At 41.6% G+C, this 21,997-nt stretch overlaps 1 protein-coding gene across 1 annotated transcript; it reads right to left on the bottom strand.

Annotated features, from left to right (window-relative positions):
* Window positions 1-186: 186 nt before the first annotated feature.
* Window positions 187-21,744, bottom strand: cavin2a (caveolae associated protein 2a). The gene is made up of 2 exons (XM_063497240.1): window positions 20,942-21,744; window positions 187-4,252 (listed from the first exon to the last, which is right to left on the bottom strand). Exons 1-2 carry the CDS (start codon window positions 21,536-21,538, stop codon window positions 3,407-3,409), a joined length of 1,443 nt encoding a protein of 480 aa, XP_063353310.1. The 5' UTR covers window positions 21,539-21,744; the 3' UTR covers window positions 187-3,406.
* Window positions 21,745-21,997: the final 253 nt, after the last annotated feature.

The following is a 21,997-nucleotide window of genomic DNA, read 5'->3' as shown; positions in this document are numbered from 1 at the left end:
TTGTACACACTGCATACCTCATCATTTACAACTATAGTCGTATTTTATATGTGCATTCACACAAGTTTGACAGAAAAACAAGGAAAAGCACAATAGATAATCTTTAACTACCTCTATGTAAGATCTACACCATTATCTTGTTTAACCTTAACATAGATTAAAAGAAAACAAACAAAACAATTTCAGTGTTATAAAATGTTTATTAATGTATACAATACTAAAGTCTGTGAAGGAAAGGTCAGCATGTTTACAAGATTGGTGAGGGGAGCACATTTAAGCCCTCAAGTGATGAGTAATCTTCTGCCATGAAGGAAACTTCTTTGGTTTAAGTGGTTATCTAAGTCAGCTGGCTAAGAAGCAAAAACAAAGATTATGTTAAACACAAGATCACTACCTGACAGTGCTCAAGCTGTGTAGCAAACCGCGGTCCTCATAACTCGTAGATTTAACAATGCAAAGAACGAAAAGAAGACTTTTGAACAAATACACATTGTATACATTTATTTTTTAGCAGACCAGATATCATCAAGTAACACATTTGCATGAATAAGCAGAAAGTACACATACACCTAGTGTTCAATCCATTTTCATCTTGGGTGATTTATATGAAAAATTTAAATGAAAAACAAAGGTTAAACACACTCAAGTTGTTCAAAAGAATACATATCAAATTGCTTTATGCATTTATTCTTAACAGATCTTATTCAATAAATGTGCAGAGTATTGCTGTAACACACAAAGCACTTTCTTTTCTCCAAATACTGTAATACCAAAATGTGCTGTGTTTGCAGGGACTGTTATTTGGCTTTGAATTTTAGTGAAAGATAAAATTCTTTACTTTTACTTCAACCTACAAACCTTTTTGATGAAAAAAAAAAAAAGCTCTGAAATGCAAGCAAGCTGCAGAGGCCATTTATAAAAACAGAGCCATGAATACCCTTAGATTACTGCTTAAACATAGTAACAACAATACATTAGTTAAACAGCATATTTAACAATTATCATATTTTATTTGTTTAGTTGTATTTCAACAGTGGATAGTAGGTTTTCCCCCACGTGGTGTAAACATACAACACAGTCTATACAGCTTTGCTGTTGTCAGTAAATTCTCTATTTAATCTGATATCTGATGTATACATAAGATTTTTTTATATTGCTGTTCCTTTCCCATGTTAAATATTCCCATTGATTTCCCACAAATGAAGCTAAAACAATACATATGTTCCTGCATAAAACATACAGACTGAATACAAGTGTAAGAACTTTTTATTTTTAAATTTATTTTTAAAATGTGGCACATATATGAAGCGAGTCACCTGAATGATAATCTTAAGCTCAACTATTATTATAATTAGGAATGTGTCCACACTTTTAATAAATTGATCTTTAATGTATAGTTTAGATTTTATTTTTTGACTTAAATCAAGACTAAAGCATTATTACTCACTTCAATCAGAAGCAGTGTAACACATCTGGTTCCCACAGTTTAAACACAATCCTACTAAGATGCACATACTGTTGCTCAAAGGTAACTTTAGCATCTTTCCCAACAGCTCAAGTCCTTTCCTAGACATCTCACCTCGCCCTCCACTACGAGCTCATGCCCAGGAGCCTCTGCCGGGGCATAACACCTGTGGCTCCACGTACGCTGTTCCCCTCTCTGCACTCCCAATAAGGAGGCCAAGAGCATGAAAAATGGGCTGAGAAAGAGTCATCCGTCAAACCTAGGAATGCTGTCTTCTGCCTTTATCCACTTCTGTGACCTCTCTGGATCCACTGCACTTGGTTGGGCTTGCTAAATTATTTTTAGGAAGTCATGGCATTGGACAGCTTGGTAAAAGCTCCAAGGAAGAGCAACAAGAGAAGGGTCACTTTACAGGAACTTGAAGGAATGACTTTCAAACACAAAGTTGATGTTTGCACCTCCTTTAAAATGTCTCATGGAGTTAATTTCAAAAAATTAAAAACTCCACGGAATTTCCGGCATGGTTTACTATCACTCATATATACAAAAGCATAGGAATCCAAGCCTACTGGGGAGCAGTTCCTTATACCAGCTGGTGCATGATAAAGACACTGCAGGTGAATGTCTGTGCAGCATCAAGGCAGACGGGCTTTAGTGATGAAACAGTGTTTACATTTTAAACATATGAATCCCAGTAAACATTTCACCATGAAAGTTAGGAACGCCTTCAAGACAAACAATTTAGAATCACCCAAGTATCACATAATGACAAAAATCTCACAGATACATTTAATTTATGTACTGAAGGCAGTTATCGCATAGCAGTGTGCCTCACATAGAAAAATATAATCATTTCTCCAAAATAGACACTCAGTATCTCAGTATTAAAACGATGTCTTCTACATTTCAAGCAGCTTCTATACTGCAGTCATATGCTTTATTTGCATCAGCGTGACTGAACTCAAACTTAATTCAACCATAATAACCACAATTTCTTTTAAATATTTTAATTTTTTAAGGATGTTCTGAGGGTTTTAAAATGTATCTATTACATTTCATTTCTATGTGATACAACAGCTAATTGTTAGAAGTCAAATGGCAGCGGTATGTAATTCAAATAGTGTTTCAGGTAGTCAATGTTTAAATTATTAGGAATGACGAAAGTGGATCTCACTATGGGACTATATGCAATGCGTAAAACCCGAAGTGAAGGACAAGAGGCAAGTAAACAGCCACCTGTTAGTCTACATCAGGGCGTGGTCAGCACAGGCCTAAGATTTCAGTGAACAAGCTCTAGTCCACTACTTAAAAAAAAAAAAAAAACCCACCCCAAGACCTTTTCACTAAAAAATGCTGAAACTTCCCATTCCAACTATTGCACAACCTGGCAACACACTGCCTCACCAGGCTGTGGGCAGAACCACGGTTGGCAAAGATTTACTATTTTTCACAAAAACACAAAGAACAAAAGAAGCTATCTGTCAGTGAGGAAGAGCGGGCCAGGAGCAGACAAACACAGCAGGAGGGAGATATTTGGTCCCGTGCCCAGGAGATGTGCACCTATTGAAGTGGTAGGCACCAGCTGAAGAGAGTAAATTCTGCAACGTTGCCTTATTTGGACAACTTAACTACAGAGTTCCTGGAGCAGTTGCACTAGAAGCTTCAATCTGAACTCTTCACAACAAGTACTGTCCGGGGTTGCTGACCACGTCAGGGTTTTTAGACTTTTCTGGTGATAATTAAAGGTAGTGTTGTGGGAAAGGTTCGGGGGCGGACTACCTCGAGAGGTCGAGAGGACGTTTCTAGTGTAAATAGGTGCTAAAGACGAGAACATGAGACAGTTTGCGGTGGAGGGATAATTTGTGCCTGCTGTGTGCTCAGCAATCGGAGAAAGAAAAGAATAAACGGGCATCTAGAGCTTATGATCAAAATTCAATGAGATTAAGAAACTTGCTCCACAGCAACTGCCGCTGCGGTAATCTGGGTATCTGCTGCCGTCTCAACAGGAGTTTTCTGTTCCTCTTTTTTTTCTTCTTCTTCTTCATCCTCTTCATCATCCACACCAAGATCATCTTGCTCTGGAAGTGCCAGACCAGCAACATGATCACCATTAATCTCACTTGATGCTTTTCCATTGAACTCTGCCTTCAAGCTTTCTGGGCTGGAAGGGCTTAGCATCTCCTCCACAACCCCCTCATGGGTATGCACTTCTGCCCGGTTGAGCTCTGCATCCATGCTTCCCAAAGGAGGAATCTCTACGTGGGCTCCTCCTACAGGCTTGGGCACATCTTGTGAAGGAGACTCCCCGTCTCTGACCTTCTTGACATTGAAGGTCATGGGAGACACCTTAAAAGAGGAGCTCTTGGCAGTTGGGCTCTTGGGGTGGTTAGGGGTGAGGCTCTTCTTGATCTTCTCACGTTTCTCTGGTGGCACGATCTTGGTGGTGATCTGGCTCATCTTTTTTTCGATGCTCTGGCGTGAGAAGGCCTTCTTGAGGCTGTCGACCTTTTTCAGGCTGGACCGTTTGAACCTGTCAGCCCTTCTCTCATACAATACGGAAGTGGCCCCTAAACCTTCACAATCCAGACTATCTTGTTCCTCCTGTGTTGGAAGCTCATCGTCGGAGGACAGGTTAACGCTCTGGAGGACCTCATCTTGGGTATGGATGCCATCAGTGGAGCCTGTAACAGATGGAGCAGGCCGGGTGGATTCTGCATCATACTGGCTTGGTTGTGGGGTCTTGAGGGAGTCCTTGACTGACACGGTGGTAGGGATCTCATTGTCTTCCTGGTGGGGAAACAGAAGGATAGAAAGAAGTTTATCAAGAGGGCAATCATTTTGATCATTAAAAGAAAACTATGAACCAGGGCAAGTCTGACAAGTAATGCGCTAATGCTGTCTGGATTGGCTATGGCTGGTTTATACTTAAGCCTACTGATGATTGCTACCAGAGTCTACATCCTGACAATTTAAGTACAGAAGGTGTACTTCAAACTGCACTTTCAAGCACACGTTACTGTATATTTTTTTGGATAAGCGCAGTTGTTTCTGATTCATCGTAAACTGACGTCTGTGTTTAATATTCTCAGCCTGCTGAGGACTGAAGAAACGAGTCTCTGCATGCCTCCCAGATTTTCTCCTCAAGGTGCCTGAGGAATTCCACCTGTTTCTTTGCAGTAGTCAAACACTTCATACTGTCTTTTATACCTCTGACCTCCCCATCCATAAACATACCGATAACCACTAACCCAGTAAAATAAGAAGCAATCATTTCCATATGCAGACATTCATTTTGTTCAACTCTCTCTTTTTCTATGAGCTCCCCCGCCTCTGTTTGACTTCGTCCCCACCCGTCTGTGCACAAACATGCTATCACACACAAACACAGCCAATGTTCTCCTCCACTGGGGATTTATGAGCCTCAGTGCCCACCCACCACTGCCCCTATCCTTTCACACCCAGGAGTGAGTGCAGAGTGAAGGTGAAGCTTCAGTGGTTGACATACCCCACTACACATTTGAAATGCTCATAAACAAACCCTCCCTGGAAGAGCCTAAATATCGCCACTGTATTCTCATCTTTGAGCTAATTTAATGTAGCACAGTGTGAAGTGTGAAACGCATTTTAATGCTTTACAGTCCATAACACATGATGTATGAGCTGACTGACTAAATTAACTTCTATAATTTCTTGAAGCGGACCCATTATGCTTTTGAGTGCTTTTCTTTATTTTGTGATATCCACACACACACACGTGCACACGCGCACGCACACACACAATAGTGCATGATCACATTAAACAAGTAATGAAATCAGCATATGCACAAATAATCCCTCTGAGCCAAACCCTCACGTTTCAGAGTGTTCTGACACTTTTTTTCTGCTCCTGGATCTGTATGATGTCAGAGTGGATGTTCCTTATATGGTAATTTCAGCCACATGAAGCACCTCCCACATTCTGCTCAAAGGAAGCAATGACGTGTACATTAAGTTGATCGATTTCTTTGAATATGTGAACTTTGTGGGAAATCTGTCACTGTAATGTGAGGTCACAGATCAATAGTGGAGGAGTACATTTTTGAGATCTTTAACATTTAAATATATCAGTTATAATAACCAGTAAAGTTGCCATTAACCTTTATTGCTGACTAAAAGTAAAGCTGAACTAAGCCAAAAATAAAACTGGCTAGAAAAAAAAAAAAAAAAAAAAGTACAATATTAAATACAATAAAGACCTCTCTTTCTAGTCTGTCGGTTTTGGTCATTTCTTTTCCAAAAAAACAAAACAACAAGCCCGATGAGACCTTGACAAATCTTTTTTTATTGCAACTAGGGTGACTCAATAAAAAGACAAGACTGTCAGTCAAGTATTTGTGTTGCAATTCCTCTTCTGAGCTTCTTGAACTTTGCCCACTGCCAAATACCACTCATATTATCATAAAAAAACTAAACCACTAGCTTTTTCTTTGCACCTTGCATGTAAGAAAGAGTATTCATTCAAATATGACTACACTTTAAAGAATGCATGGTAGCTCTTGGGTATTATGAGAACGCTTAAAGCATCAGGATGGTTTATGTTGTTAAATGCCACAATGCATCTTTTTTGGAGTGGACTGGGCCAACCACACTGGAACAGGGCCAACAAAAAGGTCTTTGAAATGCCTAAAAAGTGCCCCATTCTGTACAATTCTGTAGCCCTTTTGTTGATGCATAAACTGCAAAATGATAATAATTATAAAATGAGTCATGATATAAATTAACTTTGCCTTAATTAAAAAGCCCAATCAATTGCAATAATATAAATTACTGTGATTGCAGTGTTTGTATGCAGAAGATTTAACTCTTTATTTGAAAGAAAACTTCCTCACATTTTCAATATCATTTCTGAATTTGTCTGATCTTCTGCACAAACTCAACCAAATTGGGTGACATGAAATCTGAAATACCCCAAAACACACCATTTGCCACATGCTCGTAATTTCCCAATGTTTAAAATGTATATGGCCCATTTCTAAACGTATTCATGCTCTGCTGTTATTTATTGCTTCCTTTGTGGGAAGGAAAGTGAATTTTATGAATCCTTAGTGAATTCTTTCAGCTCTTTATCTGTCATGCCATAGCAGATAAGCATCAATCTCTGTCATTGGTAGATGACAACTTCTTTAGGAATAGGCAGATAGCGGTCAACAATATAGCAGTGTTCACCTGAACTGTACATTCCGAAAAAATGAAGACTCATGTTCTGCTGCCGTAGCTTTTCCGAGCACCTAAACTACAACTTATGTAAAGCTTTTGTGAAATGGTAAGTAATGCCCTCCTGTTTTTAACCACCTTGCAGACACCTGATATCTCCGGCTTCATCTGAAACATGCAGCTGTGATTCGCAGTTGAGGTGTGCCAAGCCAATAAATCTGTCAGCATGTTATATAAAGCACAACACCCAGAAAACTTCAAGAAAAGGGACACATTTTTTTAAGGGGAAGGAAAAGAACAATGCATGTTTTACAGCTTCAGAATATAAAATGCAATATAGACAGAGTAAAGTTGATAAAGCTGATTCATTTCAGAAGTGCAAGCCAGTTACAACAGCTTCCAGAAATCATATGCCAATTTCTAAAGAAATTGCACCTCATGAAATTTCTTTCTGGGATGTTTCTAAGAAATACAAAATATCAAAGAAATCATGATCTGAGAATGTAGAAAGTCTTTATTCACCACCAACCAGTGTTAGGTGTAACCCTTCACAAAACACTGTTATTCTACATAATAGTTATAGTTACTTTTTAAATGCTAGTAATTATTTGCAAGTAAGGTGTCACTCTGAGGAAAATGACAAGCTTGATGCTGGTTATGTGGTGCAGAAAATGCTACAAATATCAACTTACTATGCAATGGGGTAAAGTCAGTAGACTCAGAGTTAAATATACAGTAGAGTAGATAACCTGCTGGCTGTGTAACCAACCTGTGCAAGAAAAATGCACTTGGGTGTTTACTTTTCATCACGCAACTCTAACCAGTTACTTATCAATATGTAATGCTGTAATTTTAGAAATTACATTTTAATAGAAGAATTCTTTCAATGCAACCCATAAAGTTTCTTTAAAAAACAATATCAGCCCAAAAGTGCCCTCAAAAACAAATGAGGGATGCCATCTATCCTACAAATTGGGAACTGTGATGCACTCTGGATTTGGGGCTTGAAATCCCCCCAAAAAAGACAAAAGAGTGGCACCTTGGGGAACAGCTCTGGTTACCCGCTGCCTCTCAATTGGTTTAACTGTAATCTCTCCCTTTCAGTTTTGTTCTCTGTGGCACTCCATTGTTGTTCGTGAATGGGCAGAATCTGAATGCCCTATTTTGTTGCTGGTCTGACACTGCAGGACCGCCACAGAAACATGTTCATGCAGACTCAAATCAGAAAAGCCAGGAGCTCTGTGGGTGACAGCTTTTTTTAAAAATAAATAAATTTAAAAAAATTAAATTAGAGATTACAGAGAAATACCAGAAAGCTCACTTCTAGGAAGACGATGGTGCTCCAGGCTTTGTGCTTATCTCCTCTGTTCGTGTGTGTACACTTCAGATTGAGTTGGGCAGTTTTAATCAGCATGATGTATGAGATTGCTTAAGGGTTAAGCACCCATCTAAAATCTGACCAGCTGTGATTAGAAAAAAAAAAAAAAATCAGAGCCAATATGGCCTCTCCTGACCCCCAGTGGAGCATTTCCTGGTAATAAACACTAATCTTCCCTGATTGTTCTGTGCAGTTAAGGTTTCTAAAGATTCAATCTTGACACCTCTGCACCAGTCTGGGCACGCCACAGACTTTGTGATTTGGCTCAAACATGTTTGGGGTAATCAGTGTGGATGCTGAAGTGTGTGTGGGAGGCAAATTAAACACAGAGACTGAGTTCTGAGCCCACCTGTGACTAAATCTACAAGAGTTTGTTCAGTAACACTGTTATTAACTGAGACATGCATTGCTCAAAATGTATGGAGATGGTTTTAAATCCAAGAGATGTACATTGCGCTATATTTATGGGACTCTCTATAGAGAACAACAGGGTAACCAGTGCGATTGCAGCCATTGGTTTTGTAGTCCACATGGGTTTTTTGAGGAGCCAGAAAGCATATTCCAATCACATGGTAACATGCTTTCAGTTACTACTGGTAAGCTTGGTTATTAGTGTCAGTTAGTCCCATGTAACATACTAATAAAAATCAAGAAATCTAAAGTCAGATAATTAAAAGGATATTGGTGCCCTTTTGGGCTATTGGTGCCCTTTTGGGCTATTGGTGCCCAAAAGGGCACCAATAGAAGCAGAGTGTGAGGGATAAGTTCAGTCTAATTACCAAAAGACAACTAGTGGCTACAACTGCCTGTTGTTGGCAAACCTGTCAAACCGAGTAAACATGCCCCTAATCTAAAACAACCAAAGTTGTTATGAAGGGGTAAACTACCTATGGAGGACAATCCAGTTGTTTGTGCCAGGCTGTAAACATGCTTGTAGTGCTTCTAATCTAATAATTTTAACCTGGGATTTGTGGGACAATTTGTCTGCACATAAGGGTGAAGTAGCTTTTAAAGAAAGATCTTTTTATTACTTCATGAATCAGAAACTACTGTCTACATTTTAGGCCCTACATGTTATTTAGAAAACTTTGTGAATATAGATGGGAATAAAAGCAGAAAGTTGGGTGGATTTACACTTACTAGCCACTTCTTTACTTGCACTGCTAGCACTGGGTTGGACCTCCTTTTAAAACCGCCTCAAATCTTTTTGGCACAGATTCAACAAGGTGCTGAAACATTCCTCAGAGATTCCTCAAGTCAGCAACAGCCTGTGGCACTTAGATGATCAGTTTGTACTAAGAGGCCTGACCTTACCATCTGAATGTCGCAGCAGAAATCAAGACTAATCAGACCAGGCAATGTTTTCACAATCTTCTGTTGTCCAGTTTTGGTGAGCTCGTGCAAACTGTAGCCTCTAGTCTGCATCTAGTGTGGTTTTCTGTCGTTGTAGCCCATCTGCTTCAAGATTTGACGCGTTGAGCATTTAGAGATGCTCCTCTGCATACCTTGGTTGTAGTGAATGGTTGTTTTGAGTTACTGCTGCCTTCCTATCAGCTCAAAGCAGCTTGGACACCCTCTTCTTAAGTCTGACATCAACAAAGCATTTTGCTCAGAGAAGCTCAGTGAAATTTTTGTCTTTTTGGACCAGTCTCCAGAAATTCTGCAGATGGGTGTATGAGAAAATCCCAGCAAATCAGCAGTTTCTGAAATACTCAGACCAACCTATCTGGTACCAATAACCATGGCGCGTTTAACATGATTAAAATCACCTCTCTTCCCCCATTCTGTTTAGTCTGAATTTCATCAGGTCATCTTGACCATGTCTACAAGAGCAGAGTTGCTGCCATGTGACTGGCTTATTAGACACCAGCATTCAAATACAGATGAATGGATGTACCTAATGAAGTACCTTGTAAGAGCTACCGGAGATGAAATTAAAGATATAACTTTGGTTTGTTTGGCTGCCCAAGTATATTAAAATAGTGTGATATTAGCTTGCCCTCAGATTAGCTCCCAACAGTGTTAGCGAGCAAGCAACAAACAAAATTTCCCTAAATACCATTTGACCTATGAGTGTCCTGTGTGTGTGTGTGGACCTTGCATTCTGGTACAGGGCTCTTGGGAACCCTCTTAATTAATGCACCATCTAAGCAATCGCTCATTAGCCCCCGAGAATGCGATACAGCATGTGTGTTTGAGTGTTTGTGTGCAGCCATGTAGGACGCCAACCATTATAATTAAAATATATTTGGAAGCAACCACAAAACAAAGTTAATTTAGTGTGACAGGCGGTTTACTGTACATTACAGGGCACACACTTCAAAGATATTTCGTACTAATAATTATATAATGTAGTTCAAGAGCCCATGTAACTGTTGCATGTAGGCCTGTCAAGATAATTATTTCATTGACTGAATATACGCACATGAACACATTTTTTTTCTTCGTATTGTTAACCATACATTTGTTTATGTCAAATTACGAGCAGCCTTTTAGCCTACATGATGCCACAATGCAGTACAGGATTTTCACCACCCTTCTACGACTTGGGGCCGCGCCTACGCGGGATGAACAGGAAAAGAATATGCCGAGACACGTTTTTCTCTCATACCTTCCCGCACTGCTTATGTTTTTTTCCCTCCTTCCTTTCAGTCTTGTTTTCAGACAGCTCCTCCACAGACATGAAGACCACACACACCATAGTAATTCACAGAATATTGCCTATAAAACAAAAACTGTGACCTTGACCTTGGGCACATTTTGGATGATCCATTAGGTGATCACTTTGTACAAGTGTAGAAAGAATAGATATTCTTGTGAACTGTGGACAGATTACTAGATACTTTGCTATGACATGAGCTCATTGGTATTTTGGCTAGATGAGCTAAAGACAGAATTATCCATTATGTCACCGATTGGTTTATTGACTCTGGATTTACAGATTTAGACTATTATTAGTGCAGTCTAGACTTAAAACTAGTAGTAGATTAAGAATAAAATTCTGCACGTCAGTCAACAAAACTGAAGCACAGACTCCCTGATTACATTAAAATATGTCAAAGGGCACCAATAGCACAAACAGGGTTAAATGCCAAGGGGTTAGTAAGGTAAGCATGTTGACTTACTATTGAAGTCAACCTCAAGTCCTAGAGGAGCTGAACAGACATCAAAGTAGGTGAAGTGAAGATAACACATTACCTAAAGCTCATGTTTCTTCCCCTCCCTCTGTCAGCTGCCTATTTCTACTCAGAAAGTTGAAAAGATTAGGTTCAACAGAGCTCTCCACATCTCTGTTTTGCATTAAAGCCAAATGAAAGAAGAAACATCATTTTGATTTTGTCTTTGTTACCTCTATCAAGGCAGCTAGGTTTTAACTGCCCAGTCAAAAAGCAGGACTCAATACATTTTGGTATCAAGGAGTGGATTAGAAGGAGTTTTTCTTAATTCAACTCTTAATTCACCACCAGAGGCAACTGAACAGGCATCCACAGAGGCCCTTCTCTATGCAATGTTTGATAATTCACTGCTCTTTGAAAGGTTGTATTAATTCATTAATAATGGTAGCATGGGTGACATATATCAATCTCACGCTGGATCAAACTATACGGTTTTTCCTGGGACATGTTTTTTAACAAAAGTAGCAGTGGTGACAGGACAAGTTTGGAGGGTAGAATTACACTCTAATTGCAAGTCATGCAACATGTTGCTAAGCCTCAAGAGTCACTTGCTGTACTCAGATAAAGAGATCAGGGTGGGGAAAGGCAGAGTTGCAACTGAGTGAAAGAAGTGAACTGGGCTCGCATTACTGGATGAGTGACTTCATGTTTACACCGCATGCACCATGACATCCTATACTGTTTCTTTTGTATCTCTTCTCTCCTCTTAGTTTACATATGCGTGCACGTGAATACAAACATCCGTTCACATTTTCAGAAAGCACAGGATGGACCTCAGAGGACAAATCCCGTCTTTGGCGATCCTCTGACCGAGCACCGCCGTAAGGCCGTCCCCCTGGGCTTTCACGACATTCACATGAACCTCAACTGGAGTTTCTGTTTAGAACTTATTGGCAAACTTCACCATTAATATCTCACGGAAAGAAAATAATCAGGACACCAAAGCACACAGCAATTAAATGTGTGTTTTCCTGGCTCTTCAGCTGAACGGGGGTTCCACCAGGTGAGGCTGGAGCAGGTGTGCTGGTGTAGTTAGTCAGGTGGCCTCCTGGGGACAGCAGCAATGAGAGGGTACAGCATCACCACCACTCACACAGAAATCACTGTTAATCTTGTAATTTTAGAATGAGGAAATCTGGAAGTTTATTTTAAAAAGAATAAACAGACGAGAGCGGAATGACTCGGTGCTGCTTGCACAGAATGGACAGCTCCAGATACAGAGATTTTTTTTACCCCCTTTTTCGACAGTCAAAACAAAAGGTCAAAGACAAAGTTGTGAAAGATTTCCATCTTCCCACTGTTTCAAAATTTGCCTATCCTCACCATCTGTACAATACTACTGTCCATTACACCACAGCCACGCTCGTCTATTCCCAGAACAATAGCAGTGTCAAGTCCACCTGGAACTCACGTGATTGGGCACATTTGCATTCACATTCACCCCTACCCAGCTTTTTCCAAAATCTCACATCCCGTCTACCCTCCAACCCAGTGTGAATGAAGAGCCATCTGTGCACACAGGAAGGAAGGAAATGAAGAAAAGGAAATGGAATTCTACTATTCTGACTGTAATTTTACCAGGAGACCTGATAAAATACCACTGTGCTCTACACATTCACTTGTGAATGTAGAAACAAGCACTGCATTGTAGCCCGTCATTCCAAATATGTATCAATTATGACAAACATGATCATAAAAAAAAAAGAAAGAAAAAAAAATCTCATCAACAACTTTGCTCCAATTTTGAATCCTGCCCCTTGGCGTAATACCCACAGAGCTTTGCAAACAACTCGGAGCATTCTTTTGCATTTGCACCCCTCCCATATCTGCCTCACCAAAAGAAAACACAGCATGTTTACTGGGCCTGTGAGCTTGTGTAATTGCACAATACAATAACCAATTGAGCCACGATGTCATGCTTACGTGCTGGCAGAATGAAAGCTGTGGCAGTCTAGAGAAGCTGCCATTATTGCTGTTGACATAAATGATGTTGTTGAGGAAACCTGTTGACACAACCCATTATTTACAGGACAACCGTGAGTGCACTTTGGCTGCTGATGCGTTTCATATTCTGTCACATTAGCTCTCCAGTCCTAATTAATTCACCTATGGCCTCGTATCCATTATACAAACCCATTTATTGACTGGATCGCTGGAGCCTTGTCGCTTATTGTACTTCCTCTACATCAACCAAATCCCAAAGTTTAGCACAATCTATCCAACAGAGAATGATGCAGAGTGCCAAATAATGTCTTCACTAGTTTGCACTCTTATGTTAATCTCCCTTTGCTTTTTTGTTCGAATCTCCCAAGATCCTTCTTCACACAAAGCTCTAGTCCCATTGTGTGCGTGTGTATCAAAACCATTGTTTGATAAGGGCTGTGGAAGCATTTTTGATAAGGCTCTCTATTTGTCACAATGTTTACTCCATACAAAGGTTAAAGGGCACATGTGTCCGCAGTACAGACAGGAATGCCAACATGTCAAATTTTCACGTTCTGTTTAAGAGCAGAGGAATGAGAACAAAATAGTTATTGTTGTCTCTCTTCCGGACATGAATGTAGAGGCCTAAAAGAAGGGATTAGACAGATCACAAAAGTCAGAAACGGCAAACGACTCTTTACCCCTCGAAAGCCTACTAGGAATAACGCTACAAGCGCTTTCCTGAACTCAATTATTGGATTTGCAATGGAAGTAAGTGAGGTTGGTCTCTGCCTTTAAAGCTACTCTTGGAAAAAGTAAATAAATAAATCTACAGTAATTGTCATCTCACACACACGTTTTTGCTGACATATAGTGACATGTCCAAACCTGTCAAAAAGGTAGCATTACCCTTCGTCTGTACTTCGCTCAATGTGTGGGCAGGGGTGGGGCTTTACACACATTGTGAAACAGAGAGCAGAGGACACAAGTGGCAACTTTGGCAACCAGCCATATAAATGAAATAAGTGCACATTATTAACAAACCAAAATGTTCTGCTTCTTTTGTATTTAGTTTCTCCCCCCCCCCCTCCCTTTTAATTCAGTTAAGTAGAAGAGCTTCAGTCTTTCCATGTTTTACACTGGATCAGCAGTTGCTGAGAAGCTTTTGCTGCACTAGCAGTGAGATTATAAGGCAGTTTAAACTCCAGTAACTTCCTCCTCACTTCAGTGGTCTCTCCTTTGCTCTACGTGGACATGATAGAAGGTGATGGGCACCTTGTAACAGAGCATATCATGAAACTGTGCTCTTGGTTTCAGTGTGTATATGTCAAAAACTAGTGAAGCTGTACACGACAGCACAGAAATTCAAGAAGCGCACACAATCCACTTTTTTTGCCTTCAGTTTCCTGGAGGGATGTCCAACTGGGATGATGGGGCACCCTTCTAAATCCACGGTGGTGGAAACACTGAGCTTCATTACCTCATTAATAATCTGAGATATCATGGAAAATGCTCCCGGCGCTTCCCAAACAAAGACGTGCATTGCATCATGCAATACGCTGAGAGACTACTACCTTTGTTGTATGTCTGCAAGTATGACTTTACTGCAAAAATATCATAAATTAAACAGTCAGACTAGATTATCAGTCATACAGTATCAGTCAGTTGCGGATACCCATCCAGGCTCTAATGTTACCACCTCTTTTCTGCATTATTAAAGCTGTTACAGATGGTATTTTACTCAAACATTCTGCAGTTGCAAACTTGCCTTTGCCTCAGAGGCTGAAACTGTTGAGCCGACTCGTCAAACCTGAATGTTACGTCAGGAATAAAAGCAAGCACTTAAGGTAATAGATCCCCATTCTGATGCACGGGGTTTGCTCATTTACAAACTTCTGTATAATCTCCACACTCGTTCTTATACTATCATTAAGTGACAATTGCAGGCCACGTATTCACTTTGCCTTTTTTTCCCCACTTCTTATCATTTTTCACTCTATATTTATCTCTTACTCGCAGTTCTGCCATTTTTATTTTTTGCTGTCGGGAAAAAGCCAGAGGATTATCTGAGGAATGAACCCCAAAGGAAAAGAAAGAATGATAACAAAGCGAGAACCCATGCTGTAAACATAGTTCATTATTCAACTAGAAAGCACGCCTTAAAGGCTGCACACCCATTTTAGACTATTATCACTGAGACCAGTTTTACTCTTTAGAGTCTTGCTTCAAACAGCACTTTCTGAAAATATTCCAAAGAGGAAAAAAAATCTCACTGTAGAGGACACAAGTTATACTCGTGATCACATGATTCCTATCTAGAAATGTCAGCATTGTACATGTGGTCTAATTCAAATTACACATGATTTGTAGCCAAAATCTACATTTTGTGCAAAAATGCATTATCACATGTTGATTCGTAAGAGGCAAAAAAAAAAAAAAAAAAGCACACATGTAATTTGAGTCATGAGCTTTATTAATCCATTTCCTATCTGTTGAACTGGAACATGATAACAGATCTTATCTGTCAGTCACATTTAAAATCAGTTCTGTTCAAAGTAGCTTTTACACAACTGCGAAGCCACCACACCCACCTGTCTGCTTCGCTTACTGTCGTGGGGAGGGGGGGGGGGGGGGGGGGGGTGTCATTTCTAAAACCAAGACTAAAACTGTGACCCCCCCCTTCTCCCCACACCCACCACTTCCAATGAGCATGCATTATACAATAGAACAGAATAGCTCTTTATTGCCCTTTATCGTCATTGTACATGTATAACGTTACTAATAAAGTCACTAATGGAGCATTTTGGAGAAGATGCATTGTATAGTTACTTGTGTATTATGTAACATTAGATTACAGCCATCATCTCTGTAGATAACTTCAGATATTGTGCTGGTGAGCCAAGCACTGAAGCACAATCCTCAATGTAAGTGAGCTTCTGACGAGCCTTTTTATTAAAGTGATTCTATGAAAGCACAAGAAACGTGTGTATGTAATTACAGTAATTAACCATAATTATTCAGCAAAACTCATGATAGTTATACTAATCAGCCATACAGAGTCATTGTGCGGGGTTTAATATTAAAAAAGTTCAGTTAAAGGATAAACCGGAAAACTGGTTGAGGACTGAGCCAAACAATGGACGGAATACATCCAACAGCTATTTAAGCCCCATTCTTTAACCAGGTACGATTCAGAATAAAACATTAATGCAGGTTTGCAAATGGCTAACTTTAGGCCTCAGTGACAAAGGCCTACAGATGTGCTGATGATCATCTGGCAACCACATGTTCCTAGGGAATGCGAGTAGTTGCTGGTAGTTACTAGCATGAAATTGGTTGCCAAGAGGTGTATGGTGCTGCATTGGTGGGTTGCTAGCAGAGTGGTGTGGTGGTTAGTAGTTTGCATGGAAGAAGCTTATTTATCTGCAAACACTCAAACTATTTGGTAAGAGGCACTAAAATTGAAATGTGAAAAAGTAACAACATTTGTTTTCAAAGTAAAAGTTGCACGTCAGTTGCAGCACAAGGTCTAGCACATTCTTTGTGACCAATCGCCAACCGATCAGAGAATACACTTGTGCCCGGGGTGTGACGGGGGTCTACAGGGTTACCCGACTGAGACCTTAATAAAACTAAAAGGACAAAATATGTCATCACTTGGATGTTCCGAGATGTGAACTCATCTTGTGACTGAACGTTTGCGGTTCCACCTTCAATCTGACAAAAAAGTTCTGAACTTACACTATTAGTTGCTAAGAAAGACAAATATTACTTCAACCTCCTTTCCCTGCACTGTAGATGATTTTGTCTTTACCCATGGCTGCACAAAGTAACGTAACTAGTTACTCACTTTAACTACACCTTTGCTGTATTCAACATCTGCGACATGTATGCACAGCAGGTCTGAATGCACTGAAACAGCTAGCACTGCTTTCAGCCAGAACGTGGTGAAATCGACCACGTCAAAGAGGGAGACATACAACAAACCTCGACTGTAGCCTGCAGACAGCTTCCTGCTCCAACCTGTAAAAATACTGTGAACATACATAATACGTACTCCAGTTGCACTCAAATATCTAATTACTCTAGTTAGAGAACAGATTTTATAAGGAAAGCTAATAAGAGAGCCACCCTGAGTTTAGCTTGCAGGTTTTTCTTGTCTGTTGTGTCACAGTTCACTTGAATATACAATTTGGGACTTGAATAAGAGTTTAAAGTTGTACACTACAACTACTACTATTTTGATTTTTTTTTCCGACCCTGCTCATTCAGCTTCTTTGACCAGTACAGTTACAGTGCAGGGCTTGGAACATTACCAGTTTTTCCTCCCTTTTAGAGAATAACAAAGCAAAAGAAAACAAAAGAAAACAACCTTTTCTTCCTGCTGCTGAAAGCTGAGATTAAGTCACAACCTTTGGTAAAGTGTCGCTGTATAAAGGCTCCAAATCAACCGGTAGCAAAGCAAACGAAATGAAAATGACTAGCGCTAAACCAATCAATCAAATGGTAAAAGGTGGGAAAGAGTTTTCTAGCTGATGTGAAAAGAGTGAATATAACTACATGAACTTTTTGTCCAGTTGACAGCAGCAAAACACAGTAAGTGTGTTTATTCTGGCCTGAGAGCCTGTTTCTCTTTCCTCGCAGAGCAATATGAAGGTTCTTTGATAGGTCATGTAAGTGTGACGGTGTGTGAGAGACGGGGCTTCTGTTGCTCCCACTGGCTCTCTGCGATTAGCGATCCTGCAAACCCAGACAATCGCCAAACATCCCCTTTCCCATCCCTTCGAGGAAAGAAGCACAGCTGTACTCTCGCTGCTAAATATACAGCAAAGCTCTGCACACATGCAAAGTGACAGAACAAATAAAACCCTCACGCCGCTCAAATTCAATTTGCCACAGAGGTTGACGTGTTTGTTGCGAGGCTATTCCACAGTGAAATAAACACAGATGGGAGCGTTATGATCTACTTAGAATAAATGACTTTTCTGTCGCAGCAAATTAAATTCCAAATACAGCGCGTTTCATGTAGCGTGCCACAGAGATGCAAATTCAGATAAGATATAAGATCTCCAAGACCCCTCAGGTAATGAGCCTTTGAAGCGCGCCTACGTGACGAATAATAGGAAAAGAAAATATCTGCGATTCAACGTTTTACCTCTCCAAAGAGAAATTACCAAAACAGTCTTGACACTGTACACAGTGGAATCTCTGATGACTTGGAACTCGGTGGGTTTTGCGTGTGTGCATGTGTGTGCGCACACAGCAGCAAAAGGCCTGGAGATGGGAGGGCCGTACGGAGACAGGAAAAGCACTGATGCACAAAACAAACAAACAAAGCCCAAGCAGCAGTAATTAAGACCTCATTAGTCCTCGTTATGCGCAGGAATGCAGCAGAGCGGCAGAAATCGCTGTCATTTCTGACCGACCGCGGCCAAAGCTCGTATGGGACCCCTGCTCCGTGCAACTGAGGGCATTTAACCAACAGCCCTCTGTGTTTCCGCCTCATCTAACACGTACAGGGTTTTGGATCAATTCTGCAGAGCGGGGAGGTGAATAGAAGAAAGTTTGGCTCTAGTGTGGGCGGCAAAATATCAAAGAGCAGCGTGAGACGTGTGGCATGCGCTTTAGCGAAGTTTCAGGGAACCAGGACAGGTGGTTTGACCAGAGAGAGAGAAGGGAAAAAAGGTGGATTTAGTTTAAAAGACAGAAACCGGGAGCGAAACAGAGAGCAGATAAAAAGATATCAGACAAAAAACAGAGTACAGCAGTAGATGGAGAAAATATGGACCTACTGGTGCCAAATAAGAGAGATTAGAAGAGGTGTAAAGCGATGGAAGAGTCAAAACAGGTGAAGGAACAAGGGCTGCATTTAACTTCTTTTACTACCCACTCCCCTGGGGGCACTCTGAGTGTCATTTACAAGCTCTGGAGCTGTATACACCTGACCCAACATATTAGCGTAACAACCACTGGGCAAGTTGCAAGAATGCACATGTTTTGCACACACGCCCTTAAGGTCATTCCTAGTCTTTCTACACCCATCTGCAAACACTCCACCTCTTAGCCTGACGTGAAATTGGGGGGAAAATGAAGAAACATTTTAAGCAGAACTCAAAATAACAACAGAAACTCTACTCATGCTCATTCATATGCTGCTTAGGTGAGAGAAACTCGAGCACATGCAATTTGACGGTGCATCGAAAGCCAGCAGCACTGTCCACTCTCATTATCTCCAAAGCAACAAGTCACTCCCTTCTAGCACATACATACTAAACGATCTTGGCACCTGCTGCGTTTGAACAACAGGGCCTCAGTACCTGGGAAACCAGATAACAACAGCGGTTAAAAGCTTGCCGAGGCTCTGGCTGTGTCAACAGTGCCCCCTCCCACCACCCCCTTTTCACTACCTGGGCACAAACTAGTACACACATGCTCACAGGTACCCACGCACACGTGAAAAACCATGCACGAAGACTTCCACAGTCACGCACCAATCATCAGTCGGTGCAACAATGTAAGGAAAACAATTTTCAGTTCTTTTAATGTTTTTTGATAAGTGAGGGACGGTTTAGGTGAAGAACCATTAGTCATAGTTTTCACTCGAAACCATCTCCTGAAATTACAGAAAGTGGAGAACTTTTTTCCCCTGCCCGAGTACAGGTGTGATATGGCAGTAAAAGTGGGAAATCCATCCAAAGAAACCAGCTGTCTCTCTGAATTATGACTGTGGGGTGTAAACAGATCCACTTAAAGTCAGAGTCTGAGCCCTCCTCTATTATCCTGTGCAGCTCCATTCCCAGACACACCCTTCTCCTCACAAACAGGACTCAAATGTACTCGCAAGGGCCTCAACTCATAAATAATCTGGTTATATTTTGCGTTGGTTTTTTGCTCAGACTTATTTTAATATGCACACGTGTTTGTTTAAAAGCCTGCTACGCAAGTTTTGGAGAGCTGAAAATGAAATGTCGCAAATCACTTACGACTCGTCACGTGTCAGTGCCAACCAGGCACATGGCGAGTGTGCACACAACCAAACACACCCAAAACTGCAGTCAAATGTAAATGCAAATAAAGCCAACACACACAAGTTCACTCATCTACCTTAAAGCAATAGTCCAACCATTGAACACTGAGTTTTAAACAGTTTGAAAGGTTACTCGAGTTACACTGAAGATGTTCTCATTTTTTCCCTCCGTTTTCCTTCTAGGAGCAGGTCTCACCACTTTGCCGCCATCTTGAAATGCATCCAGACACTTGTTTGGGCAGTTATTTTGGAATATTACCAGGTCATAAAAATGGCACGCATTGGAACCACAAATCTGTCAAATCTGATAAATAGTGCTTAGAAATCTGCCGACTTTACCCCAAAATAAGGTTATAAAAAGGATTTTTTTCCCCTTTTTTTGACATTTTCCTTCCAAAACCATCTTTGTTGTTGCTGAATTCATGATGCTTTTAGTGCTACGTCTCTCTGCCTGATCATGTCTCTGTTTGTAATGCCATATTTTGGTCTGCTTCAGATACTGTGTCTTAAACCCAGGTGAAGGGACCGTGCTGACGTCACTATAACGCCACCAGGGTTACATTTTCAGAGTGTGCAGCATTCCAGCTCATGCAACTAAATTAACTGTCTGGCTGCGTTTACAGACTTGGACTTAAAGTTTGTGAATAAAACGAGCCTCATATAAAAACTCGGGGGACTGCACCTTTAAAATTAGCACAAAGGGGCGTTTATTCTGGATGGAATGCCGTCTGCGCGTCTTGGACACAACGGCTGTTAGTGTTTCTTTGTGCTTCCCTCACCTGGAAGATGAGCACTTTGAAGTGGTTCCTCTTCAGCAGGTGGCTGTGGTTGTTCTCCAGCTTCTTCACCTGCACCGCCTGCTTGTCCAGGCGCACCCTCACTTCCTTCAAGTGCCCGCTGGTTTTGCGAGAGCGCTCCAGCAGCTTGTCAACGTTTAAGGCGGTGGTGAGGTGGTTCTTGGTCAAGCGGGTCACGTCGCCCTGCACGCTCTGCACCGCGTTCTCCAGGTCGGCCTGCCGCTGCTCCATCCGCTGCTGGTTGTCCTGCACCGCCTCCATCATGTTTACCAGCTTGTCCAGCAGCGCCACCACCGTTATGGCGCTCACCTGTCCGCGGTCCACCGGGCTCCCAGGGGCGACCGCGCCCGGGCTGGTTGGCATTTTAAAGCCGAACCTGGAGAGGGTACCGGTCGGGGTCGGAGTCGGGGAGGACGAGGCGGGCGGGGAGGACGCCGGGCAGAAGCTCGGGATGAGGAGCTCCGGGTTCTCGGACTGCTGGCTGCTCTCGGGCTGGGGGCTGCTCTCGGGCTGCGGGATGGTGTGGGTGCTGCCAGAGGCGCTGCTGCTGGGCTCGGCGTGGGGCGCTTCTTCTTCCATGGCTCACGGGTGGTCGTGGGTCCTGCAGTGACTGCGTGTCTTAGAGGCACACGGGAAAGTTCTGCAGACTCTCGGATGCTGCTGCTGCTGCCACTTGTTGCAACTGGGAACTGGAGAGAGGTGTAAACTAATTCCTGCACTTCTCTCGGCCTCCACGCCCCTTTGCCTCTTTCTCTCTGCACCCCACACACGCACAAACACGCCGTGAACTTTCAAAACACCTCCCCTGCAGGGAAGGAGGGAGGGGCCAGGCTGCTATGGTAACCGTGAGGGCCTAGCCCAGTTGACAATATAGAGGTAGAGTTGCAGTGTGTGTGTGTGTGTGTGTGTGTGTGTGGTGTTTTCGTGTGACTGCCACTCATTCCACATTGAACAAGACTGGCTGCATTTGAAAAATATCTGTGAAGGCTACTATTGTTTACTACACTCAGGTGGTGTGTGTGTGTGTGTGTGTGTGTG

Source organism: Pelmatolapia mariae, linkage group LG16_19 (genome assembly GCF_036321145.2).
Source record: "Pelmatolapia mariae isolate MD_Pm_ZW linkage group LG16_19, Pm_UMD_F_2, whole genome shotgun sequence".
Taxonomy (NCBI): domain Eukaryota; kingdom Metazoa; phylum Chordata; class Actinopteri; order Cichliformes; family Cichlidae; genus Pelmatolapia; species Pelmatolapia mariae.
Note: the sequence above shows the minus strand (reverse complement) of the source record. Positions and strands in the feature narration are given on the sequence as shown.